The sequence below is a fragment of the Salvelinus fontinalis genome, chromosome 23 (genome assembly GCF_029448725.1).
Source record: "Salvelinus fontinalis isolate EN_2023a chromosome 23, ASM2944872v1, whole genome shotgun sequence".
In the NCBI taxonomy this organism is placed as follows: Eukaryota; Metazoa; Chordata; class Actinopteri; order Salmoniformes; family Salmonidae; genus Salvelinus; species Salvelinus fontinalis.
This window is the reverse complement of record NC_074687.1, coordinates 35,750,758-35,778,683: the sequence shown is the minus strand read 5'-3', so window position 1 is coordinate 35,778,683 and position 27,926 is coordinate 35,750,758. Positions and strand designations below refer to the sequence as shown.

General features: G+C 42.0%; 1 protein-coding gene across 2 annotated transcripts in view; it reads right to left on the bottom strand.

The window, feature by feature from the left end:
* Nucleotides 1–27,926, bottom strand: part of LOC129821202 (contactin-associated protein-like 5) — a 112,243-nt gene that overhangs the window by 7,938 nt on the left and 76,379 nt on the right. Inside the window, exons 10-19 of one of the 2 annotated variants that reach the window (XM_055878578.1) lie at nt 18,171–18,324; nt 15,548–15,654; nt 12,688–12,807; nt 11,967–12,167; nt 8,118–8,274; nt 7,749–7,876; nt 7,372–7,542; nt 5,858–6,076; nt 4,722–4,961; nt 893–1,117 (exon numbers count right to left, since the gene is read on the bottom strand). In XM_055878578.1, the coding sequence (XP_055734553.1) occupies nt 893–1,117; nt 4,722–4,961; nt 5,858–6,076; nt 7,372–7,542; nt 7,749–7,876; nt 8,118–8,274; nt 11,967–12,167; nt 12,688–12,807; nt 15,548–15,654; nt 18,171–18,324 (1,722 nt within the window). Of the gene's footprint in view, nt 1–892; nt 1,118–4,721; nt 4,962–5,857; nt 6,077–7,371; nt 7,543–7,748; nt 7,877–8,117; nt 8,275–11,966; nt 12,168–12,687; nt 12,808–15,547; nt 15,655–18,170; nt 18,346–27,926 lie in introns of both variants that reach the window. The other variant, XM_055878577.1, reaches the window with a different exon arrangement.

The following is a 27,926-nucleotide window of genomic DNA, read 5'->3' as shown; positions in this document are numbered from 1 at the left end:
TTTATGTTGTGTTTGAGAAACCCCTGACAGTGCCCGGGTGCCGGAGATTACCGTGGATGAAATGTCCTCCTGATCCTCCAATATTTACAAAGGCATGACTCTTCCACATGCCCCGATGAACACAAACGAGCATAAAGGAGCAACGACTTAAAGAAAAACGGGTGTAACTCAACACGATGCTGGTGGGCTTTCTGTTCTACTTGGAAGGATGTCAGATTAGAGGGGTACGGTGCGTGATCTGGAGTGTCCATGGCTTCGTTATGGATGAGGCTGAATAGGCTTAGACGCATTGCTGGACCTGGATCTGTCAAGGTTCAATTCTTTTTTTATTCCTGCCCGTTATGTAATGGATGGAAATATTCTCAACATGACATATTACTTCTTCCATATTTGTGAAGGGACTATAATTCCATCATTCTATAAAAAAAGACAGATTGCATTTTTTGTGTTGAAAGTTGTGCAAGGCAACTTGGTTCTTTCAGCCTTTTGCTGTGAGGTACAATGGGAGAAAACACTCCATATAATGAGATTAAATTCTGAATTTAGAGTTGCACTCTACTAGCTAATTGAGCCATTATAACCCCCTTTGCTAAAGCCTTGGTGGAGTGCCAACTTTTTCCAGAAATCTGGAAATATGTTCAAAGCATGGACAGGACACATTAGAAATCATTCAATTATTGTACGTACTACAGACCAGTGGAGGCTCCTGAGGGAAGGACGGCTTATAATAATGGCTGGACTGGAGTAAATGGAATGGTATCAAACACGTGTTAGATACCATTCCCTTCACTCCATTCTAGCCATTGCACTCCATTCCAGCCATTATTATAGCCCATCCTCCCCTCAGCAGCCTCCACTGTTACAAACAGATGAATGGTAGAGGTGTCCCTACCATTGAGTGCCAGGATTACTGCTATGTACTGCTGGCTGAAGGTGCTGACAGTGAGCAGCATGGCAGGGCTTTGTGTGGTCATGAAGCTGAAAGCCATGTTCTCTCTGGCCCTAGTGCTCTCTCTGTAAACTCTGGACGCCTGCGAGCTCCTGTTCTGCATCACAGAGAAAGGCTCCTGGAAGGTGTAGGTCACTGACGATTCTCTGTCAAATGACACAGACACCTCTGCATGGACACAGAGAGAGAGGACGGATCATTAGGGGAGTCATGCTATTATACACTGAATTTATTAGATCAATTGTTAAACACATTTTATAAGTTGAAGCTGCACTTAGCTGAACCTAATCACCAGTCAGAATTTAAAAAAATCACCAACACTCCTGACAAATACACGTTCTGTCAATGTCATCGGACGAAATAGAACGACATGCACCTCCTATAAGAAACAGAACACCCTTTGTTAAGGAAGTGTCTGCTCCATGATAATGGAGGCTTAGATTAGTGTGCATGTGAGAGCCGGATCCTCTCAGACAGACCAGAGACAGCAGAGCAGTCATCTCATCTTCTCCCTCTTTGATGTCTTTTTCAGATGAATTCCAATCTGCACTCTGAATGCCACTGATCTCAACACCTCCACTTTAAGAGCAGAGTGAACACCTCTCAAAACATTCTGTTCTTCCCCCGTTCTCTTCAAAATTATTCATGGACAAAGACAGATATTGCAAAATTATAGCTTTGTCTAAGCACATTCTCAGCGAGTTTTATGTTTTCATAACTAAGTTTCATAACAAGTCATGACTTAGTGGAAAGAGAATGAAAAGCGCTCCACCCACACAAGAGCAGACGGTGGAAATAAAGAAGAATCTACAAAGAGAGAACAGGGTTATGATAAGTCAATATTGCTTTCGTTCTTAAACATGATTGAAGGCAAGCTTAACTGGAAAGAGGCTCAGGAACAAGTATATCCAGTGCTTCAGAGAAAAACAATCTCAAAATATGCAAGAATCCCACACATGCGGTGGTCGCTACATAATGCTTTTTGCTTAAAACTGCTCTTTCTAGCCTCGTTTATACCTGTGGCTAACATGTCTGTGTTTACACAGGCAGCCAGATTCAGGTCTTTTTTTCACTAATTAGTATGTTGACCAATCACATCAGATGTTTTCTCATATTTTTTTCAGAGATGATCTGATCGCCAAAAGACCAATTAGTGAAAGAAATATCAGAATTGGGCTGCCTGTGTAAACGCATCCAATGTGTCCTTTGTCCTGATCTTATTTACTTTCTGATTGTGCCCATATTGTAACTGTTGCATCAACACATGGTAGTAAAATGTGTCTCTTATCCATCCACTGTCTCTGCATTGTGATCAGATATCCTGGTCCCTCCCTCTATGCTAATTGCTTGACAGATATTCCTACAAAATAATATTTATTTATTTTAAGACACATATTGATGCCATAAGTCAATGGCATCAATATGTGTCAATGATTTTATAGAACGGGATGATGATTTAAATGGTTTCACTGTGGCGATCCGTCTACAATTGTAAGATATCCAGACACAATGCATCTGACTACCTCGGTAGGTGTTGAGGAAGATCAGATCACAGTCAGATCTTTAATCATATACACTTGTCAAAAAAATGTGGGCACAATCAGAATGTGGAAAAGATCAGGACAAAGGATGCATGTTAGAACCAAGTATTAACAGGGCTTCTGTTGTAAAGTATGACTGTTCAAAACCTGGCAAGGTAAAAAAAGAGTTTCCACAGGGGAGTGGAGAAGTGTACATATGAGTGTAGTGGTTCACCAAACCCATGGTTCGGTACCTATTGTGGTTTTGTGGTCACGGTTCGGTTTGGTACAGCGGGAAAATGAAATGCCATTCACAATGTTCCTGGCATTGTCTGTTGTTACAGGGTTGTTATGTTGAGCATCTCAAGTTTCCACTCTGATGCTGTGTTTGTAACCATGTGGCAGGTGGAGTGCCAGGTAGCCTTGTGGTTAGAGTGTTGGGCCAGTAACTGATAGGTTGCTGGATCAAATCCCTGAGCTGACAACGTACACAAAAATATATATATAATAATTCTGCTGTTCTGCCCCTGAATGAGGCTGATAACACACTGTTCCTAGGCAGTCATTGTAAATAAGAATTTGTTCTTAACTAATTTACCTAGTTAAGTAAATAAAAAAAGGTGGGAGTGTATTAGTTGTGAAGTTGTAAATACCAGTTAGATGCGTTCATGTGATTTGAACTCGTTGAGAAACGCAAATCGGCTAATGGCCAACAAGCTGCATAAAGTACACCTATCATGCTAACAAAAAATTATAGAGTTAAAAAACAAAGAATAATAGATTGCTTTTTATAAATAATGTTTTGCTGTTGCATTTAACTGCCGGAAATGCTGTTCTATAGTCTGTTTCCTTAGTAGGTGACGTCAGAGGTCACCATGTGGGAGAAGTGGGTGCTCAGGATGATAGATGAGTTTCCCACTAGTAATTACCATTTGGAGGGCCGTTCAAGTGGATTTTTCCCAGTCGTATGTGGTAAATTCCCACTTAGTTAGGAACGCACCATGATACTGCCTCCTTGAGTGCCAGATGCGCAGTTGTGACTCTCATAAAGGGGGCATGTCTGTAGCACGGTACCTTTCCAACTCTGGGGTAATGTGATGGGCTGTCACTGTTAAGTAAGCGCAACACAGGGTGAATTGGCCAATTCATTGAAAACTTTGGCTTTGGCTTGTTTAAATAGCTGGGTTAGCTGACAACGTCACTAACACAATGGGGCAGAAGTCCGTGAGTTGTTGTGACTCTGGATGGCCAGATGGCTAGCAACAATGACAAGACTGCCATGTGGGGAATCGTGAGTGTCTAGTTTCAGCTAGTTTCATCTTGTTCTTGATACCATGTCTTGTTTGAGGTGTTTTGACTGATTTCATGTAAATGCTAATATGGTTAGCTAGCTAACCAACAAATGTAACAATGTATTTAAGAGACAACAAGTGCTCATTGTGCACATGTATTTATGTTTTCAATAAACATTGAAGACTAAATATTGTTTACATGTTGTCAAGAATCTAAGCCTGCGTCTTGGTATTTGTTGCTAAACAACAAACCCGTCTATAGAGCGGGTATTAACTGTTTGCTGAAATGGGTGCTAGTGGGAAGGTCGTAACGTGGCTCGAGCACGTTCACGAGGTGCTGAAACCCCTCATTCTCAACCACCATGAATGGTCGCATATCCGTATCTATAAACCAAAGACTACAAAATATAAACACAGCCTACCAATCGCTCTCTTTTTTGGCCCGGTCAGAATCAGCTGGCAAGGAATGCTTGAATACAGAGTGGAGAAGATTTTGTCTTGTTTTTCCTTTGCGTTTCCGTCTTGCTCCGGCTGCACAGGCTATTCTCATTGAGTGTGGTGACATATTGTTAACGTTTAATCCACAACTCTCTGTCCATCATCGTTGTAATCTACTGGGAAGCCAAAATGTTCCCAAATTGTAGATTTAAACGATGATGGAGGATCGACCATCGAACCGTTCGGCATGAATATGTGTACTGTTACACCCCTAGCTTTACAGTACCAGTTGCATATGGATGTCATCACTCTATTGTATAATACATGCAGTGTGATGAGGACCTGGAGCATGTTCCAAGTACCAACTGTATTAGATAAATTATTAATAATTTCAAAGTTTAAGCCTATTCTTATGTCTTAATCATTGTGTTTTAAGTGTTTTTCCATTAAATAATTAATCATAGACAATCTCATGAGTGATCCCATTTACATCTAGTTTTTCGGGGGCATATCCTCACAGACCTTCCTTGCAGGAGGGTCCCCCGTAAGCAGACTGTGAGCAGTCACAGACGTAGCCGCTGTTCTTCTCGATGCACCTCCCTCTGTTGTGGCAGAGACTGCTGGAGCCGCTGCAGTGGCCGGGGCAGCCCGCACTTACGCCCGGGGTCATCTTAGCCCGCTCCTCCAGGTTAAAGGTCATGCCGTTTATATTCAGAGTTCTGATGCATCCCATGAAGCCCCTCTGCCTGGCCGCTGTTCCCCCTGGAGGAGGGACCACAGGTTATAATGACTTGATATGGCTTTTACAGTGTTATAACACATTTACAATTAGTATATCATACATAATATTCCATATAGTACTATCTGTTGTTCCTCCTAGAGGTGAGACTACAGGTTATAACTAGTTAATAATGCCTAATAGAATGCTATAACAGATGTATAACTACTCTATATACATAATACAGTCCAGGAAACCCCTCTGCCTGGCTGCTGTTCTCCCTAGAGGAGGAGATGACACATTATATACATTATAAAACATTTCTAACTAGTCTTTATACATATGAAAGCACCCCACTGATTTACTGCAACCCTTGATTTAATTCCAGTAAGCATCTAAGACATCTCTGGAACTATTCATGTGTGAGAGGCCTCATTAAGACTAACTATATGCAAATATGGAAGAATATCTATAACGATGAAGTGTTGGGCTGACCTTTCAAGCCATTATGAGCAGAAGAAACTGTATAGCCCCCGAATGACAAATCAAGATTTATGGCCAAATAAAGGTTTAATCTCAGGAAAAGCTCATTGGGAATTTCTTATAGGGAACCCATTCATGTGTGTAATGCCTTGGCATAACCAGAAAGTTGCAGTGAAATAATGATAATGAATATGAAAAAGAATATCTAATAGCATTATAATTCATACCTTGGCCTACTGTCAAATTTGAGGACACTGTAAATCCTGAGATAGCAACTGTACCGAGACAATACAGTATATCTCTGGTGGAAGTTGAGGGGGAAAGGCCACAATTAAAGGCCTACCAACACACAGCTGGTTGTTGAGACTGAGACTGAGACTAAGAGCAGAACAGCCCTATCCACAAATAGCTGGCTGTTGAGACTGAGACTAAGGCTATGAGGACAAGCCAGTCCTACCCACAAACAGTTGGCTGTTGAGCCGGAGGCGGAGGTGTCCATCAGATGAAGCTTCCAGGAAGCGCAAGGGCAGCTGGTCCACCTGCAGAGAGGCCTCCTTCACATTGCGCTCTGCCCTCACATAGTGCCACTGCCTGTCATTCAGGGGCACATGGGACTTGACGGCAAGGACCACCCCCCCGTTTCCCACGTCAAAGGAGAACGTCACCACGGACGGAGCTGAGGGAGCAGAACAGGATGAGAATAGCTGACAGTCAGGTCACAGAGAACTCATTCTTCACATTTTGTACTTCCATTTTCCTGTCAACGGTTTCTCACATTTTCCCTTCAATAGAAGTATATCCGCACAATGAGTTCTGAGAATTTCCTTTCCCACCCCCTGCCACCTCTCCAACCCTCTTTTATGCTCTTTCTCTCTCCAGGCACATGGGTCATTTACTGCATCTATTCAAAGCTACGTTGACAGCTTGATGATATAGCGCTGCAATTGTGCTTTATAATACATCTTATAATTTGGATTACATTATGAAGCTTATATCTGGATGGACAGCTTGGACAGCTTTTTGAAGCACATGTCATCCTATATAACTACTGCTGTACACACCTTTTATATTAATATATTGTCCAGAATGTCTATACACACCATTATATACGTAAAGTATATTTAAATTACAGACTCAGACATTGCTCAACCAGATATTTCTTAATTCCTTTATTATTTTGGGGGGGATTTGTGTGTATTGTTTTGTATTCTTAGGTATTACTGCACTGTTGGAGTTGGAAACATAAACATAAGCATTTCGCTGCACCTACGATAACATCTGCAAAATATGTGTACGCGACCAATAAAATTGGATTAGATTTGTGATTTTATGTCACATGTAGTGCTCTCATGAAATTAAGTGCATATTATTTCTGAGCGTGTGTGTGTTTGTGCGTGCGTGCGTGTGTTTGTGCGTGCGTGCGTGTGTGTGTTTGTGCATGCGTGCGCCCGTGCATTTGTGCGTGCGTGTGTTTGTGCGTGAGTGTGTGTGTTTGTGCGTGTGTTTGTGCGTGCGTGCGTGTGTTTGTGCGTGCGTGTGTTTGTGCGTGCGTGCATGCATTTGTGCGTGCGTGCGTTTGTGTGTGCGTGTGTCTGTGCGTGAGTGTGTGTGTTTGTGTGTTCGTGCGTGTGTTTGTGTGTGCGTGTGTTTGTGCGTGCGTGCGTTTGTGCGTGCGTGCGTGCGTTTGTGCGTGCGTGTGTTTGTGCGTGCGTGCGTGTGTTTGTGCCTGTGTTTGTGCGTGCGTGCGTGTGTTTGTGCGTGCGTGTGTTTGTGCGTGCGTGCGTGTGTTTGTGCGTGCGTGTGTTTGTGCGTGCGTGTGTTTGTGCGTGCGTGTGTTTGTGCGTGCGTGCATGCGTGTGTTTGTGCGTGCGTGCGTGTGTTTGTGTGTGCGTGCGTGTGTTTGTGCGTGCGTGCGTGTGTTTGTGTGTGCGTGCGTGTGTTTGTGCGTGCGTGCATGGCCCACAAACTCACAGCTAAGCTCCACTCTGATGAAGTGCTTGAGGCCCAGGTTCTCCAGAAAGACTCCTGATGGGACGCTGGTCTTGAAGTAGAAGGAAATGTCAGCGCTGAGCTCTGCCTGGAGGGTCGGGAAGTGCAGGTAGGATGACTCCTGGTAGAAGGACGCCGCATTCCACACAGACGCTAGAAAACAGGAAATAGACATTTCTTCTTAGAGGAAAGTCTTGACTCACATAAGAACGATACAGAGATGAGGATGAATATCTTGGGACTGAGTGGAGCGTTTGAACGTACTCAATATTTCATCAGCATTTGGCCTGGGAAAACAAGGATGTTTAAAGGGACCATCTGTAAGATAAAAATGTAACAAAACAGAAGAGTTCACCTACTGTCACCATAACAACGCAGTGGGCCGATTCTGTAGAGCGCCTCAGAGCCTGTTCTGTTGGTGTCTCCAATCACGATCTCACTCACTGGTAAGTGCTCTTTGTAGGAGAGGACTCCTGTGTCATTAGCCCTACAATACAGAGAGGAGAGCATGCTCTATGTGGAAGGAATCAAACAATGATGGAACCCTCGCCTCCCCTGTCGTGACCCACTTAATCTCAATATTTGAAATAAGGTAATATACTGAATACTGTACAAATGTGGAAATATAAGATGAGACAAGAAATAGAAGATATGCACACAGATTCATAGCTCAATCATTTTGATGGACAGGGCAGTAGATACACAGAGAGCTATATTTGCCTTGTTACCATGAGTCTGTGTCGGCATCACAGTTGCAGAAGTAGTTCATGTCCATGCAGTTTTCCTCCAGGCTGCAGGAACACTGCTGAACCCCCGGCAGGAAGCCTCCCCAGTAAGTCCGTCTCTCTCCACCCTGGTCCACCCACCAGGACAGGGGGCTGCCATCTGCACCAACCACAGTAATACAATTAGGTCCACATATAGAGTAGCATAATCTGTACAGCATCTGTTGGCATCCCATGGCATTGTGTCAATGAACCCTCAGTGATGCCAGTCAGACAGGCAGGGCTCATTTCCTGGAGCATCTGTAAGTCGCCCTGCTACAGCCATCCATCAGACAATATGACTCTGCATTAGAGACACTCCAGGCCTGTAGGGAGCAGCCCCTTAGCTCTCAGACTGTACTCTTAAGACAGGAGAGTGGTGGGAGAGTGGGGACTGTATAATAGGAACATTGACATTGAGAGTAATTTGATAAGTGTGGGCATGGGGGGTTTGTAATAGTGGTACTGGTCAAGTCACACTTACTGACATTGACAGTGTATGTTGTGGGATAACGGAATACAGTGTACAAATGTATGTTATCCAATATTCTTCTGCCTTTGGTCATCATGTCAAATTGACTTTGTTACTCAATTGAAACAAAGCAGAATAGACCACCGAATACAGAAATGGTTTAGGAATAACAAATTATATGGGAATAAGATGAGTATGTACAGCTGAAGTCAGAAGTTTACATACGCCTTAGCCAAATACATTTAAACTCAGTTTTTAGCACCAAAGTACGTTAATCTCTAGACAGAACGCGTCTCCTTCCTGAGCAAATGATATACATTTGCCTATTAGAACGCGTCTCCTTCCTGAGCGGGATGACGGCTGCGTGGTCCCATGGTGTTTATACTTGCATACTATTGTTTGTACAGATTAATGTGGTACCTTCAGGCGTTTAGAGATTGTTCCCAAGGATGAACAAGATTTGTGGAGGTCGACAATTGTTTTTCTGGGGTCTTGGCTGATTTCTTTTGATCTTCCCATGATGTCAAGCAAAGAGGCACTGAGTTTGAAGGTAAGCACTGAAATACTTCCACAGGTACAACTCCAATTGACTCAAATGATATACATTTGCCTATTAGAAGCTTCTAAAGCCATGACATAATTTTCTGGAATTGTCCAAGCTGTTTAAAGGCAAAGTCAACTTAGAGTATGTAAACTTCTGACCCACTTGGAATTGTGACACAGTGAATTATAAGTGAAATAATCTGTCTGTAAACAATTGTTGGAAAAATGACTTGTGTCATGCACAAAGTACATGTGCTAACCGACTTGCCAAAACTATAGTTTGTTAACAAGAAATTTGTGGAGTGGTTGAAAAACGAGTTTTAATGACTCCAACCTAAGTGTATGTAAACTTCCGACTTCAACTGTACTATAATTTATGAGTTTGGAGTGGTGGTAATTCTACACCAGAGGATTTCCCCATATTCATGCATTGATGCTAAAATTATGTTTGACATAGAAGGTAGCAGGTAGCCTAGTGGTTAGAGCGTTGGGCCAGTAACCAGAAGGTTACTGGATCGAATCCCTGAGCTGACAAGGAAAACGTCTATAGTTCTCTCCCTGAACAAGGCAGTTAACCCACTCCTCCCTGGTAGGCCGTCATTGTACATAAGATTTTGTTCCTAACTGCATTGCCTAGTTAAAGTTTAAAAAAATAATATATAGCCTGATTTTATATTTGCATCAAGATTCTTTCAAAAAAGTTCAACCATCATGATGAATCGCAATAAATCAGTTGTTTGCTTTCCATTAGTGTCAGATATAGTTTGAGGATATAATTATGGTTTTGGCGAGTCTGGGATAAGAGCTAGGTTAATAATTCAACAAAATGCAGGGCATACACTTCCATAGATCAGCTTAACGGAAGTGGTGTTCGTGTCTTGTTTTCCAGTTAAATCAAAGTAATCACGAGGAAATTGGTTTCCAAACGTGCTCAAACAAAGGGGGAGATCTGATTAAATCTATATTTCCGTATAGGGATATGAGCTACCGTCTCAAGGAGTTAGGAAGAACTTATTTATCAAGACCCTTCCAGAGAATAAATGACTTGGAATTTTCAATGACAGGAAAGACAAGGTGATGCTTTCATCTAGATAAATGGTGAGGGTAAATGTTTCCTGTTACTCAAATATGATCTTATGTAAGATCCTGTCATTATCGTGAAAAGGTGAGCAATATAAAGTTTCCCTTTTTCATGCAGATGAAACATGTACATATGAAGTAGACGTTATCATGTTATGATAATCCGCTTTTTACAAATCCCTTGTTTGTTTCGGTTCAACCTCTTAGTTTTACACATTATGCAGCTTATATTTAGCATATGGATCTATTTCTGTCTCTGGGAAATGAAGTGTAGGCCTGGCCATAATGATAACCTTTTTGTAAAGCTTCTTATGATGTAGCATGAAAAAAGCCATATTTTACACAGCAGAATAGAAAGTGCATCACTAGCTATTGGCGACAGATTTTCATGCAAATATTCTAGAATCTGCATTAAAAAAATATTAACATTTCCCACCAGAGCTATGTTTCCACTAAACAGACTTTGTGAGGATAAAAAACAGTGTGTGATGACGTAGTCAAGACGAAATGTACATTTTCGTTTAAGTTTTCATGTACTGAATAAAACCGAAGGTTCAATGCGTTTCCATTGCATTTTCAACTTTACCGACAGTTTTGTCACAAAAACTGTTGCATTAAATGGCAAATGTGCCTACTCTGGTCTTGGTACCTGCGCTCTAGCCAACAGCTCGCAGATACAGTGCGGGTAGGCTGTGAGGGTAGGCTAGTCTACATGATGAGATTATTATGGATAAGAACGAGAGCAGTCAAGCATCGATCATCATGTCACCAGAATAAGACCCTTGATATTTATTGGAAAGCAGCATCAAGCTCATCACCGTGCACTTTCACCACCCTGTGAAGTTTATCACAACTTATTTTATCTGTAGCCTAATAAACTGAATGGTTTCCAGAGTCTTGGTCGTAGGACCACACACCATATCATCGCATGACTCCTAATTCACTTCGATATGATGGTTATTATATCAATATTTGTGCATTAAAGGCGTTTCCACCACCATTTCCTGCATTATACATTTTACCGACACAAAAAGATCCCAACACGTTGAATGAACAAATGATCTGTCTGCCGAATCTTCCTGTTTCCATTATAGCTGTAATGATTTTTTTTTGTACTTTATGACTTTACTTGCATAAAAAACTGGATGGAAACATGGTTACAGTGATAATATAAGGAGCATCTTTTGTTTGCAAGTCCAATTACAGTGAGCTGTGTTTTTAAATCTCTTCTTTTTTAGACAACAACGGTTTCTGAAGCATTCAAGTAAACAATGAAAGCAATTATGTTTTGTTTCATATCTACTGGGCCTGAAAATAAAAGTATTTTCTTCCTTTAATGATCTTGTTGTTTGGGCATAATAAAGTTGTTTATTGTCTGCGGTGACATTGTATTCACCTCATAGAGATCTGACTCCATACATTTTTCATAAATGTTTAACCTATAGTTGGGTTCTCCCCAAGCGATGAGAAAACTGAGGGAATAAAGGGGTCTCACTAGCTAGATGAATTCTTCAACTCCCCATGCGACGGCACACAAACAATGTTCAATAGAACTTATACAGCTGGGAATAGACAAACTCTACATGGACAAACAATGTGTATTAAATGGGTTGTGCTTCGGTTGCCTGCTAAGTGAAATGTGCTAAATATCTGTAACTGAACTGTTTTGAGGAGAGAAAGTTCCAGTCATGTTGCAAGCCAATACTGGAAATGCTCACCCCAAGTGTTAAAGAGGCGGGACTTCCTGCAGCCGTACATCACTTCCTGTCGACACTGCTCTGACCCGGCCACGAGGGCCATCAGTTGTTCAGGTGAGGCGCTGTAGTTGAACTTCATAATGTAGGGCTTTTGGAGAGTAGAACCCTGGACCCTGACTGGATCTGTGCTGTTGTGGGCCACCACTGTCCACACCTTGTCCTCTACACACACAATATGGAGCAAATAAACAGGTTTTAGTTTAGTTTATTTTGACACTTTTAAAAACAGATGTAAAAAGGCACATGCATAAATAGAATAATTGAGGATGAGGAGTGATTTGAATATGATGTATGATTATTCATGATCCTGTACCAAACTGGGAGGTATTTACATATCTGACAGTCCCCCTAATTACCAGTCAGTCTCTGTCAACCTCGCTAGAGTGCATTCTGATTTTACAGATATGAAACGGTCTAATGTGGCTGCTTCCCAAATAAAGGGATAAAGGGAAAAGAAAAATGCATTTAATCCAGAATGTACCTATCTTAAATAAAGCCCATGAAGATCAATGAAATAGACTGAGATTGATCTGAATTATCATAATATTATTGGATTATGATCAACGGCAATCCGATCTAAAGTATAATTCTGGCTGAAAATCTAGATTAGTCTGACAACAAGATCATAAAGGCCATCAGTCTAAATGTCTATGTAGGGTTGAGGGCCAGGATGGCAGCTCACCTGTCATGTTGCAGTAGACCTGTGTCGCCCCCAGAGGTCCACTGCCATCTGGATCAATGGAGAAGTAGCCTGAGGAGCTGCCAGTCAGCCTGTAGGCCTCACATGATGCCTCATAGATGGCTACAGAGGAACACACAGAATGAAAATACAATTTGAGTAGGGTAAATGTAATAAAATATACAGGCTGTTACAAAAAGAAAAATGCTTGCAGAAATAGAAATAGAAAACTTAACATGTGTAAATATTTGTATGAACATAACAAGATTCAACAACTGAGACATAAACTGAACAAGTTCCACAGACATGTGACTAACAGAAATGGAATAATGTGTCCCTGAACAAAGGGGGGGTCAAAATCAAAAGTAACAGTAACAGTCAATATCTGGTGTGGCCACCAGATATATTAAGTACTGCAGTGCATCTCCTCCTCATGGACTGCACCAGATTTGCCAGTTCTTGCTGTGAGATGTTACCCCACTCTTCCACCAAGGCACCTGCAAGTTCCCAGACATTTCTGGGGGGAATGGCCCTAGCCCTCACCCTCCGATCCAACAGGTCCCAGAAGTGCTCAATGGGATTGAGATCCGGGCTCAATGGGATTGAGATGCGGGCTCTTCGCTGGCCATGGCAGAACGCTGACATTCCTGTCTTGCAGGAAATCACACACAGAACGAGCAGTATGGCTGGTGGCATTGTCATACTGTAGGGTCATGTCAGGATGAGCCTGCAGGAAGGGTACCACATGAGGGAAGAGGATGTCTTCCATGTAACGCATAGCCTTGAGATTGCCTGCAATGACAACAAGCTCAGTCCGATGATGCTGTGACACACCGCCCCAGACCATGACGGACCCTCCACTTCCAAATCGATCCCGCTCCAGAGTACAGGCCTTGGTGTAACGCTCATTCCTTTGACGATAAACGCGATTCCGACCATCACCCAAGGTGAGACAAAACCGTGACTCATCAGTGAAGAGCACTTTTTACCAGACCTGTCTGGTCCAGCGACGTTGTTGCCAGTGATGTCTGGTGAGGACCTGCCTTACAACAGGCCTACAAGCCCTCAGTCCAGCCTCTCTCAGCCTATTGCGGACAGTCTGAGCACTGATGGAGGGAGAGTGCGTTCCTGGTGTAACTCGGGCAGTTGTTGTTGCCATCCTGTACCTGTCCCGCAGGTGTGATGTTCGTAAGTACCGATCCTGTGCAGGTGTTGTTACACGTGGCCTGCCACGGCGAGGACGATCAGCTGTCCGTCCTGTCTCCCTGTAGCGCTGTCTTAGGCGTCTCACAGTATGGACATTGCAATTTATTGCCCTGGCCACATCTGCAGTCCTCATGCCTCCTTGTAGCATGCCTAAGGCACATTCACGCAGATTAGCAGGGACCCTGGGCATCTTTCTTTTCGTGATTTTCAGAGTCAGTAGAAAAGCCTCTTTAGTGTCCTAAGTTTTCATAACTGTGACCTTAATTGCCTAAAGTCTGTAAGCTGTTAGTGTCTTAACAACCGTTCCACAGGTGCATGTTCATTAACGGTTTATGGTTCATTGAACAAGCATGGGAAACAGTGTTTAAACCCTTTACAATGAAGATCTGTGAAGTTATTTGGATTTTTAGAAATTATCTTTGAAAGACAGGGTCCTGAAAAAGGGACGTTTATTTTTTTGCTGAGTAGTATACACTATATTTACAAAAGTATGTGGACAACCCTTCAAATTAGTGGATTCGGCTATTTCAACCTCACTCGTTGCTGACAGGTGTAGAAAGTCGAGCACACAACCATGCAATCTCCATAGACATAGATTGGCAGTAGAATAGCCGTACTGAAGAGCCTAGTGACTTTGATAGGATGCCAGCTTTCCAACAAGTCAGTTCTGCCCTGCTAGAGCTGCCCCAGTCAACTGTAAGTGGTGTTATTGTGAAGTGGAAACTTCTAGGAGCAACAACGGCTCAACCGCGAAGTGGTAGACCTCACAAGCTCACAAAACGGGACCAAGGAGTGCTGAAGGGCGTAGAGGGTAAAAATATTCTGTCCTCGGTTGCAACACTCACTACCAAGTTCAAAGCTTCCTCTGGAAGTAACGTCAGCACAATAACTGTTCTTTGGGAGACAAGCCTCAGATTCCCATGTGCAATGCCAAGCGTCGGCCGGAATTGTGTAAAGCTCACGCCATTGGACTCTGGAGCAATTGAAACGCTTTCTCTGAAGTGACAAATCATGTTTCACAATCTGGCAGTCCGAGGGACGAATTTAGGTTTGGCGGATGCCAGGAGAACGCTACCAACCCCAATGCATAGTGCCAATTTTAAAGTTTGGTGGAGGAGGATTAATGGTCTGGGGCTGTTTTTCATAGTTCGGGCTAGGCCCCTTAGTTCCAGTGAAGGGAAATCTTAACGCTACAGCATACAATGACATTCTAGATTATTCCGTGCTTCCAACTTTGTGGCAATAGTTTGGGGAAGGCCCTTTCCTGCTTCAGCATGACAATGCCCCCAGTGCACAGAGCACTGACCTCAACTCATCGAACACCTTTGGGATGAATTGGAACGCAGACTGCGAGCCAGGCCTAATCGCCCAACATCATTGCCCGACATCACTAATGCTCTTGTGGATAAATAGAAGCAAGTCCCCGCAGCAATGTTCCAACATCTAGTGGAAAGCCTTCCCAGAAGAATGGAGGCTGTTATAGCAGCAAAGGGCGGACCAACTCCATATTAATGCCCATGATTTTGGAATTAGATGTTTTGACAAGCAGGTGTCCACATACTTTTGGTCATCTAGTGTATTTACACAATAAAACACAATGGGTACAGAGGTCAGCCCAGTCATGTCCCATACAGCCGGAGAGCAGGCAGGGACTCACAGTTGTGGCATGTGGCTCCAGTGTATCCTGTTCCAGAGCAGTCACAGTAGAAGGTGTTCCAGGACTGGGAACACTGCCCTCCATGTTCACAGAAGTTGGGCAGACATCTGGAGAGACAGGGAAGATCAGACAGTGGGAAGGAATCCAAGTAACCTGGTACTAGAGAGGCAAAGTCATGGAGACAGCAATGCTAAAACAATGTGGTTGTTCCTACTCTCTGACTGAACTGAACTAGCTGGAGATAATGGTTTTGATGACAGTGTTTTGATATTTGTGACATCTTCTTATTAACAACAAAACAACTAAGACTTAAAATTGTAATTATTCCTGACACAGTCTAATTTCACAGGGAGCAGTTTAAAGATGAGCATCTGCATACAAAACTCTCCAGTGACAATAGATTTAGCAAACAGAATATTGAGTTTAGATTTTCATAACAATTTTGTTCTTGTTGATTTTTGTGTGGGGCTCAAATTCAAGTAAAGCAGGTGTTTGTGCCGGCAGTTGTTTGTAAACATGCATAGCTATGGCAGGTGCAAGCAACCCAACCCCACTCTCCTCACCCCTCTCCCTCTCTACCATGACATTTCTGCAAATCGTCTGAGGTCTCTGTAAATGTTAACAATATGCAGAAAAAGTACCAGTGAAACTGGCTATGGAAAGACACTGATTAATAGTGCCTTCCTCATGCCTCTGTACCTTCTAAAATTACCTGCCTTTTAAGCTTGCATATATTAGTTAATTCCGCTTCAATTGTGAAACCTGTCCCAGGGGAGCTCTGGTTTAGTGGGGGTTGTACATACAACACAGCTATTACAATACCCATTTACCTATTTAGCACTACAAAAGGAGTCAACTGTTCTCCGAATAATGTTCAGGTGATGGTTTAATTATTGCTGTGCTATTTTTATTCATGCACACAGAAAAGCCTTTCGTGGACCATAAAATTATGCTGCTCAACTTGCAGAACTGTTCCTCCGCAATAAACCGGACAATAAAGTTTTAGTGGTCGGAGTGAATGGCAAGGAAAGCTCTTCAACAAAAGGTACTATAATCTCTCCGAGTTTTTTTGTGTTATGTAATTAGTTCCCTCACTGACAAAGAAATGAATTGCTTTTCTTTAAAGTATGTCACAAGCCAAAGTGCTGAGTTAGGTTGGGCATGTCCCTTAATGGCTTTATTGAACATTCCTAGGAACCCACGGCCCCCACCTCCACGGTGGCATGCGGAGGCCGCAGTCTTCCAGTCAACCTGCGCTGGCTGTTAGGGGACTGCCACCCTGAGCCTGGCAGGGTCCTGGAGGATGACAGCTGCTCTTGCATGTTTTAAAGCTGGAGAATTGGTGATGGAGAGAGACAGAGGGAGGCCTAGCTTTGCTATGTTATACTATTAATATACAGGCAGTGTTGAGCAGGAGGAAGGATAAATCAACACTGTTTCTAAAAAGGTAAGACGATAGAAAGAACAACTCCCAGGGTATGTCGTAATCTTGTTTGATTGCAGTGATTTGTCCGTTACAGCGGAGGTTACGCAATTATAAGTCGGTTGTCATTATATTGAAAAGGTTGAAGATGGAAGCCTTTTTTTATTATGTTGATTATTGGAACACCACAAGCATAAACACAGTGCTTAATCCTCACCACAGGAACGAAATACAAAGTAATTCAGAAATGGGTGCTGTTTAAATCACCAGTTCTCCAAAAACACTCCATGTTGCAGATCCTGAAATAGTGTATAGTCTAATTACAGTATAGTTCTGCATGTAGACATCTGATTATTCATATTGTGCTTTGACCAATGTATTGGGCGCTGGTTCTATATATAAAAATAGCAAAACAATGTTCAAGATTTTAACACTAAGAAACAAGATGTCTCTTTTGAGCTTTGCCACATAATTATTTTTGCTTACTGTTTCTCATGTTGGGTTCCCAATTAAAATATGTTCGGTGAGGTGTCATAACATAAGACATTTTGCTCCCGACACTTTTGGAAACACTACAGAAAAATACGCTCCTTTCCTCATCATCACTTCTCAGGGGATGTTGTCTCTTAGGTTAACTGGCTCCTGGGTTTCATGGCATCCCAGTAAAAAACGGTACAGTAAACTTTCAGTCTGGCAATCAGTCAATCGGCATTCTGACTCCAGTCACAGTTAATTAGAGACACAGTCGAAAGCAGTCCCAATCAGCTGCTTTTTCCATTGGGCAACATAGGAACCTACCACGTTTCTATAATTACTCTACCCTCCTCAGTAATTACTGTAGACCCTGTAAAGGCTGCTGACTTCAAAAGTCCCCTGCCTTAGAACGTGTGTTAATGTTCATTTGCTCACACTTCAGCTGTGAGAAAAGGATTTCACAAGCTTCAGGTCCAAAATAAACTACGATGTTTTATACCAGCGCCACAAAATCAAATGAGGAGACAGCAATTATGTGCTTGCACAATCCAAACAGAGTTGCTAGAACATACTATATCAAACAAGGTCTGACAATAATCAAGTGTTAAGTTTTGTGTTAGTTGCATAAGCAAAAAACAAAAGTCCCCTGCATATGCTTTGAGTTGAAGGTTGTCACCTTGGCACATAATTTCAAAATTCTAATATTGTATACAGCAATTGTGATACCTGTCATGGATGCCACATGTGTCAAACTGCAGCTCCTTGTACTTTCCCAGCCGTCCTTGTTGCACCCGGTTCAGGTCCATGGGCTGGCTGTTGATGGAGATGAGACGCATGCAACCCTGGAATGCCAATGTGGGGTTCTCACAGCCTGGGTCAGCTGGGGACAAGGAGGGACAGCCTAATGGAACACACAGCAGAAGGATGTTTACGTAACAAAACACCTGCCAAACCAGCTTCTACTGTAATAATGCAAAGTATTCAGACCCCTTGACTTTTCCCACATTTTGTTACGTTACAGCCTTAAAACGGATTAAATAAATAAAATCTACAAAAAATACCCTATAACCTATAAAACAAAAATACCTTCTTTTAAAAGTTACGAGCTTATGCCGCGACCGTTAGTGGTAGATGGTGGCATTCTGTCATCACAAGGGGGAGTTAGAACGCGGAACTATTGGTAGTCTAAACTGTGGCACAAATTTACTATCTTTTTGTAAATGAATGGAAGTGTTTTCAGTCTGAGAGTCTCTCTTCTCTGGCACTAGAGTACTGCATCAGGGAACAACAACAAAATACTGTTGGTGGTCCTGGAGTTAAGAGAGAACTTGGGTAAATACAATTGGGGAATTTCATTTGACATGTGGACTGATGATTTTTGAAAAATAGGCACGGTGGGCTTTTGGTTTTTCTCCCTCTAAAAACATAAATAAATCGTTCAAAATAACAAACTGGCTTTATTTACAAATTAGTAAGAATGTCTCACCCCATGTTCAAGTGTGGCCTTTTCCCCTTTATTCAGATTACAACCGCTCTCTTTCGGTTATTTGAAAACGAAATAATCTCCAAAATATCGTTATTTTTTAAACAAGCCTTAGAAGGTTGGTTGCAATTTCAGTTTAATCCACCAGAAAAGACAGAACAACAAATACTGTGGTTAAACTCAAATATACTATTTGATAATAAAAAAACGTTATCAATTGGAACCTTTATCAAGTGGAAGGGGGAAAAGTAAGGAACACGTCTGTCGGCCCTGCATTAAAAAACAAAATTGGCTAAAGAAAATTGTGATAAATAAAAATATATACCGGTTTCATTTCAGAACCAAAAAATTGACAGCTGTGCCATATAGATTGCAAAATAGTTGGGAAGAGATTTTAGATGTACCGATTCCATGGCACATGGTTTATGAATTGACACGCAATTTTCCGTTAGTTATAACCTACTGCAGGCCACCTCTGGGTTTGACCTTCTGAATTAATGATTATATTGAAGATAGAAGCCCCCTCTTAATGAGTTCTGAGAGATGATCTGTTATCCAACAATTATTATTATTATTATTATTATTACTGAATGACAGAGCTGGTCTTGATAAATCCATCAGATTTTTATTTGGAAATGTTAGGATTATGATTGTAAAATTAATCTGATTGTGATTGTAAAATGAATCAGCTGATGCATTGGTCCAGAGCCAGGAGGTATTGGTGGAGAGTCACGTCATTGGCGGAGAGTCAGGCGGCATTGGTGGAGAGTCAGGCGGAGAATAACGAGTTGAAGAGTGCGAGGAACGAGATGGAGTCACAATCCATGCCAGGCACACCTGTGAGCTCTGGAACTCCACCTCCTATTTGTGGACTCTTCAAACAATGTGCCATTGATGAAAATACCTGTCTATTTGTGAAAAGAATCAACCTTATTAACTCTTTAGTCATATCACAGTTCACATATTTACTTATGGTTTTGACTACACCTAGCAACCTGTTAAAATTATATGAGCAAAAAATATTCCATTTAAGATCCTATTGTCTCACCCCATGTTCAAGATTGGCCTTTTTACCTTTATTCAGATTACAACCGCTCACTTTCGCGTATTCGAAAACAAAATCTCAAAAATATCGCTGATCTATCGGTAGTCTAAACTGTGGCACAAATTGAATATCTGTTCGTAAATGAATGGAGGTGTTTTCATTCTGTTAGTCTTTAATAAATACATGTTTTGACGGTTTTGACCAAGTTAATCTGCTCATGTTGTGTGTGTTCAATAATTTGTGACATTGTGGTTCCAATAAAGAATGTAAACAAAATAAATCCTATTCATATTGAATAATCAGATGCATGTTGCACTTTAAACATTTGGATAATAAAGCATATTTAAATTGGTTGATTTTAATACTTCTGACAGCCAAAATTCTAGCTCCACCCATAACTTTTGGACATTTAAAAGGCATGGATTATTATAACCTACTTGCAGGCCTAAAACCTATGGGTGCAAACAACGTTTCCATGATGGGCTATTAGCAGGACAACAGACTCTTCAACCTTTACAAAAGGATAGCTTGGCGTGAAAAAAAATCCCCCCAACTTGAAATCTATTAAGTATTCTAAAGTTTTACATTTCTATCTCCAAACCTCATGCAACCGCAAAATGTCAGATAAAGCATATACTGTACAGTACTACTTCATCAACATCTTTATGCTTTCGTTAATAAAAAGAATGATAAACTATTTCAAAATGCAGATGTTTATTTCAACTATTTCATCAGCAGGACTATAGACTCTTGCCGAGTTTAGGGACTTTAAATATATTAACGGATCCGTATCGATTTACTATGGGAATAAATATCACCGAATTACATAACATGGGGACTGGTCTTGATAAATCAATCCAATTTTTATTTGGAAATGTTTGGATTATTTTGCTCTTCATTATCACAATATTAAAAACTTTCAAATGCATTCATGAATTAAACCGCTTTAGCCGACATGTTGCGGTTCATCTGATGAAGGTGCACATGGGCCTATTTATATAATGAATATGAATTCGGAGGACAGAAATTATTAAATATTAAAGCATTAGACCTCTCACTAAACGCGTCAGTCATACAAAAGTTCTACTTAAATCCAAACTGGTTTTCTAGCAGATTAGTAAGAATGTCTCACCCCATGTTCAAGAATGGCCTTTTTACCTTTATTCAGATTACAGCTGTCACTTTCGGTTATTTGAAAATGAAATAATACAATAAATATTGTAGTTAAACTCAAATAACAATTGATTTAAAAAAAATTTTTTTTCAATAAAATGTTTAAAAAGGGTTAAATCTTTGGAAATGATATCATAAATAGAACTGGTAGAGTTATGTCACACATGCAGCTAACACGGAAATGTCTGCTCTACCCAAAATTACAACCAACTAATTGCAGCATTACTGCAAAAAGGGAAGCGGAAAGTGGAAAAAGTAAGGAACTTGTCTATCGGCCCTGGAGGTATTTTGAAAACAATAACAAATTATTGTTTTTCACAAGGGCTATTAGTAGGACACAATGTGGTCACAAAAACACCTCTCTGACATAGGGTCCTGCATAACTCTTGATGATGTCATTGAATGTCTCGCCAGCTTTGATCCATACCTGGGCCTGCAGCATGCAAAGTTCTCTGTTTGTCAGACAAATTATTGTGACAAAACTACAGAACAGTACAAAACAAGAGAACACACATGGTTAATGTTCAGATTTTTTTAAATATATACTGTACATACAGTTGAAGTCAGAAGATTACATGCATGTTAGCCAAATACATTTAAACTCAGTTTTTCACAATTCCTGACATTTAATCCTAGTAAAAATCCCCTGCCTGTCAAGCCCTGACCATAGTTTGCTTTGTATGTTTCTATGTTTTGTTTGGTCAGGGTGTGGGTGTGCCCATGTGGGTGGGCATTCTATGTTGTATGTCTAGGTTGTCTGTTTCTATGTGTTTGGCCTAGTATGGTTCTCAATTAGAGGCAGGTGTCAGTCGTTGTCTCTGATTGGGAGCCATATTTAGGTAGCCTGTTTTTCCTTTGGGTTTTGTGGGTGGTTGTATCCTGTGTTAGTGTTTTCACCATACGGGACTGTTTCGGGTTGTTTGTTTTGTATTTTTGTTATTTCGTTAAGTGTTCTGTTTGATTTATTAAATTATCATTATGGACACTTACCACGCTGCATATTGGTCCGATCCTTGCTACTCCTCCTCAGACGAAGAGGACGAAACCCGTTACACTGCCTTAGGTCAGTTAGGATCACCACTTTATTTTAAGAATGTGAAATGTCAGAATAATAGTAAAGATAATTATTTACTTCAGCTTTTATTTCATCACATTCCCAGTGGGTCCGAAGTTTATATACACTCAATTAGTATTCGGTAGCATTGCCTTTAAATTGTTTAACTTGGGTCAAACGTTTCAGGTAACCTTCCACAAGCTTCCCACAATAAATGGGTGAATTTTGGCCCATTCCTCCTGACAGAGCTGGTGTAACTGCGAGAGGTTTGTAGGCCTCCTTGCTCGCACACGCTTTTTCAGTTCTGCCCACACATTTTCTATAGGATTGACGTCAGGGCTTTGTGGTGGCCACTCCAATACCTTGACTTTTTGCCACAACTTTGGAAGTATGCTTGGGGTCATTGTCCATTTGGAAGACCAATTTGCGACCAAGCTTTAACTTCCTGACTGATGTCTTGAGATGTTGCTTCAACATATCAACATAATTTGCCTTCCTCATGAAGCCATCTATTTTGTGAAGTGCACCAGCCCCTCCTGCAGCAAAGCACCCCCACAACATGATGCTGCCACCCCCGTGCTTCACGGTTGGGATGGTATTCTTCGGCTTGCAAGCCTCCCCCTTTTTCCTCCTCAAACATAACATAACATAATAGTTCTATATTTGTTTCATCAGACCAAAGGACAATTCGCCAAAAAGTACGATGTTTGTCCCCATGTGCAGTTGCAAACCATAGTCTGGCGTTTTATGGCAGTTTTGGAGCAGTGGCTTCTTCCTTGCTGAGCTGACTCTCAGGTTATGTCGATATAGGACTCGTTTTACTGTAGATATAGATACTTTTGTACCTGTTTCCTCCAGCATCTTCACAAGGTCTTTTGCTGTTGCTCTGGGATTGATTTGCACTTTTCGCACCAAAGTACGTTCATCTCTAGGAGACAGAATGCGTCTCCTTCCTGAGCGGTATCATGGCTGCATGGTCCCATGGTGTTTATACTTGCGTACTATTGTTTGTACAGATGAACGTGGTACCGTCAGGCGTTTGGAAATTGCTCCCAAGGATGAATTGTGAAGGTCTACAATTTTTTTTCTGAAGTCTTGGCTGATTGTCTTTGATTCTTCCATGATGTCAAGCAAAGAGGCACTGACTTTGAAGGTAGGCCTTGAAATACATCCACAGGTACACCTCCAATTGACTCAAATTATGTCAATTAGCCTATCAGAAGCTTCTAAAGCCATGACATAATTTTCTGGAATTTTCCAAGCTGTTTAAAGGTACAGTCAATTTAGAGTATGTTAACTTCTGGCCCACTGGAATTGTGATACAGTGAATTATAAGTTAAATAATCTGTCTGTAAACAACTGTTTGATAAATTGCTTGTGTCATGCACAAAGTAGATGTCCTAACCGACTTGCCAAAACTATAGTTTGTTACCAAGACATTTGTGGAGTGGTTGAAAAACTAGTTTCAATGACTCCAACCTAAGTGAATGTAAACTTCCGACTTCAACTGTATATAAAACGTGTAACAGAGCCTTTCCATAAGTCCACTCAAGTTTCTTCAACTGTCTTCTGACTGTGATTAGAGCGATGTTGATGTTGTGCTGTGATGCCAGCAGATTCCAGATTGCCTTTGTCGATCACTCATCATCTTCAACCATCAGTTAGTTGATGGCTTGAATAGTCTTGTTGGAAATGGAATACAATGTAAAAATGTGTAGCATACAGTAAAGACCAGCAGTCAATTTATTTAAGCATTCTTTTTATCATATTAGGCCAACTTTACAGTATTGTAGCCTACTGTACCTGTTCCCTTTCCTGGGATTTCGCGTTCGGCGTAACACAGGCGAATAGCACTGTCCGTGACCATATTCCCCAAGTCTAACAGTATTTTACCGACATGTTAAATTATTCAAAGCTCCTTTCTCTTCTCTGTGCTGGAGTTCTTTTAAGAATACAAAAGAAGCCATGCACCCTTGATGGGCTATCAGCAGGACAATAGACTATTACCGGGTCCACCAAATGCATTGCTTTCTAACCACATCGGGATGGATCCATAACGAATACTATGGGAATAAATATCACTTAATGACAGAAATATTGGAATAAAGTAGGCTAATGAAGGCAACAAATAGTTGCTTACTGGAACACCCAAAGTCATCCAATTGTTATAATAGGATTTGGCGGAGAATGACGCGTTGAAGAGGGCGAGGAACGAAATGGAGTCACAATCCATGCCAGGCACACCTGTGAGCTCTGGAATTCCACCTCTGACAGGCAGAGTCAACATATGTGGCGGGTTCGTCAGGTCGTCGGTTCACTCTGACATTTCCAGTTCTCTTCTGACAACAAAACTTGAGGAACTGCTCACCAGGCACAGCAAGGTCCGTCCGGACTGTTATGCTGTTCTGCTATTCCAATGATGTGTAACCGAAGAGAGATAACACGAGTTGACACAGAATACCAACTGGGATGGATAACAAGGCAAATGTGGCTTACCAGTGAACCTCCGGGTGTTCATCATTAATACTGACTTTCAGAAGTTTCTGTCCATGACTGATGCAACACGAAAAAGCATTAAATACAGAGTTAACTTCTTGCAACTATAGGGGGTGCTGTTTTGCATTAGCATAATTTGCTCTACAGATTAAACTGCCTAGTACTCAATTCTTGCTCGTACAATATGCATATTATTGTTATTATTGGATAGAAAACACTCTCTAGTTTCTATAGCCGTTGGAATTTTGTCTCTGAGTGAAACAGAACTCAATCTACAGCACTTTTCATGATAGGGAGTCAGATTTCAAACATCTTGGCCACTGATCTGGAGTCAGTTTAAAGGTCACTGTAAATGCTATGGAGAAACAGACACTGCTTACATCTTCCCCTGGGTGTCAGTACGTGATGACGCTTTGAATGGAGTCGATTGCGCAATCAGTGCCTCCATAAATCCCCAAATACCAGAAGTAACTTCCTTTGGCTGCCTGCGCGTGGCGCGCTAAGGACATCGGACTCGCCTCCTTCCAAGTTAGGTGTAGCTTTGCTTGGCGCAACCTGTATTGAAAAGTAAGGATAATTTAAAAAATGTAATTCCGCGATTGTATTAAGAATTAAATTGTCTATCAATCGCTGTCCACCCTATATTTTTTAGTCAAGTTTATGAGTATTTATGTATAAGACTAGATCACTGTCTAATATGGTGCACGACATTTTCTGACCAGCTGGGCTACTTTTGTCATTGTCTAACCATGATTTTGGTGGCTAAATATGCACATTTTCGAACAAACTCTATATGTATGTTGTAATATGATGTTACAGGAGTGTCATCTGAAGAATTCTGAGAAGGTTAGTGAAGAAATTAATATATTTTGGCGATGATAACGATATCGCTCTCTTTGGCTTGAATCAGTGCTCGGGTAACGTTTGCATATGTGGTATGCTAATATAACGATTTATTGTGTTTTCGCCGTAAAACACTTAGAAAATCTGAAATGTTGTCTGAATTCACAAGATCTGTGTCTTTCCATTGCTATGTGCTGTGTATTTTTAAGAAATGTTTTATGATGAGTAAATTGGTAATACAAGTTGCTCTCTGTAGTAATTCTAGTCGCTTTGGTGAGATTTGTGATGGTGGCTGCAATGGCAAACTATGATTTACACCTGAAATATGCACATTTTTCTAACAAAATCTATCCTATACCATAAATATGTTATCAGACTGTCATCTGATGAGGTTTTTTCTTGGTTAGTGGCTATCAATATCTTAGTTTAGCCGAATTGGTGATAGCTACTGGTGGAGAGAAAAAATGGTGGACAAAGAAAATTGGTGTCTTTTGCTAACGTGTTTAGCTAATAGATTTACATATTGTGTCTTCCCTGTAAAACATTTTAAAAATCTGAAATGGTGGCTTTATTCACAAGATCTGTATCTTTCATTAGGTGTCTTGGACTTGTGATTTAATGATATTTAGATGCTACTATTTAATTGTGATAGCGATGCTAATCAGTGTGGGGGGGGGGGGGGGGGGGGGTGCTCCCGGATCCGGGGTTGAGGCTCGTGAAAGGTTAATGAGTACTTCAGGTCATCGAGAAAGTCTGGAAGTGGCCTGCTCTCCCTTATGTAAGGAATTAGGCACATTACCATGTTTACTATGTAATGTAGGGTATGTTTACTTGTCAGACTGCACAGTAGCCTAATAAACATATGCATTTTGAAATAGTAAAAAAATTAAATAGAATACAATAACGTATTTCAATCACGGTAGATGCTGTGTTTTTGGTTGATGGCCAACATTAAAAACAGTCAAAGGCATTTGTGAATTCAATCGCTTTATTGTTGAATTATTTAAGACTCCTTTCTCTTCTCTGTGCTGGAGTTCACTTAAGAATAAAGTAGGCTAATGACGGCAACAAATTGTTGCTTCCTGAAACTCCCAAAGTGTAACGGCTATCGTCATATTCCTCCTCCTCGGACGAGGAGAGGCGAGAAGGATCGGACCAATACGCGGAGTGGTTAGTGCTCATGATGATTTAATATAACGAACAATGAACACTGAAAATACAAAACAAATAAACGAAGTGCAGAAACCTATACAGTACCGTGTGGTGAAAAGCACAAACACGGAAACAAACACCCACAAAACACACGTGAAACCCAGGCTGCCTAAGTATGATTCTCAATCAGGGACAACGATTGACAGCTGCCTCTGATTGAGAATCATACCACGCCGAACACAAAAATCCCAACATAGAAAATCAACCATAGACAAACCCACCCAACTCACGCCCTGACCAAGTAAAATAAATACAAGACAAAGGAAAACAGGTCAGGAACGTGACAGAACCCCCCCCCTTAAGGTGCGAACTCCGGGCGCACCACCATAAATTCTAGGGGAGGGTCTGGGTGGGCGTCTGTCCATGGTGGCGGCTCTGGCGCGGGACTTGGACCCCATCTTAACAATGTCTTTGTCCGCCTCCTTACTCGCCCCCGTGGCCTCCTCCTAACAACCACCCTCCATGTACGCAGCAACGGACTGAGGGGCAGCATCCGGACTGAGGGGCAGCACCGGACTGAGGGGCAGCTCCGGACTGAGGGGCGGATCCTGGCTAGACGGCTCTGGCGGATCCTGGCTGGACGGCTCTGGCTGGTCCTGGCTGGACGGCTCTGGCTGGTCCTGGCTGGCTGACGGCTCTGTCTGCTCATGGTTGGCGGAAGGCTCTGTCTGCTCATGGTTGGCGGAAGGCTCTGTCTGCTCCTGTCTGGCGGAAGGCTCTGACTGCTCCTGTCTGGCGGAAGGCTCTGACTGCTCCTGTCTGGCGGAAGGCTCTGGCTGCTCCTGTCTGGCGGACGGCTCTGACGGCTCGGGACAGACGGGCAGCTCTGACGGCTCGGGACAGACGGACAGCTCTGACGGCTCGGGACAGACGGACAGCTCTGACGGCTCGGGACAGACGGACAGCTCTGACGGCTCGGGACAGACGGACAGCTCTGACGGCTCGGGACAGACGGACAGCTCTGACGGTGCTGTGCAGGCAGGCAGCTCAGACAGTGCTGGGCAGATGAGAGACTCTGGCTGCGCTGGAGAAGAGGAATGCTCTGACAGCGCTGGACAGGTGGGAGCAACTGGGGAGAGAACCCGGAGAGACAGCCTGGTGCGGGGGGCTGCCACCGGAGGACTGGTACGTGGAGGTGGCACCGGGTATACCGGACCGTGAAGGAGGACACGCGCT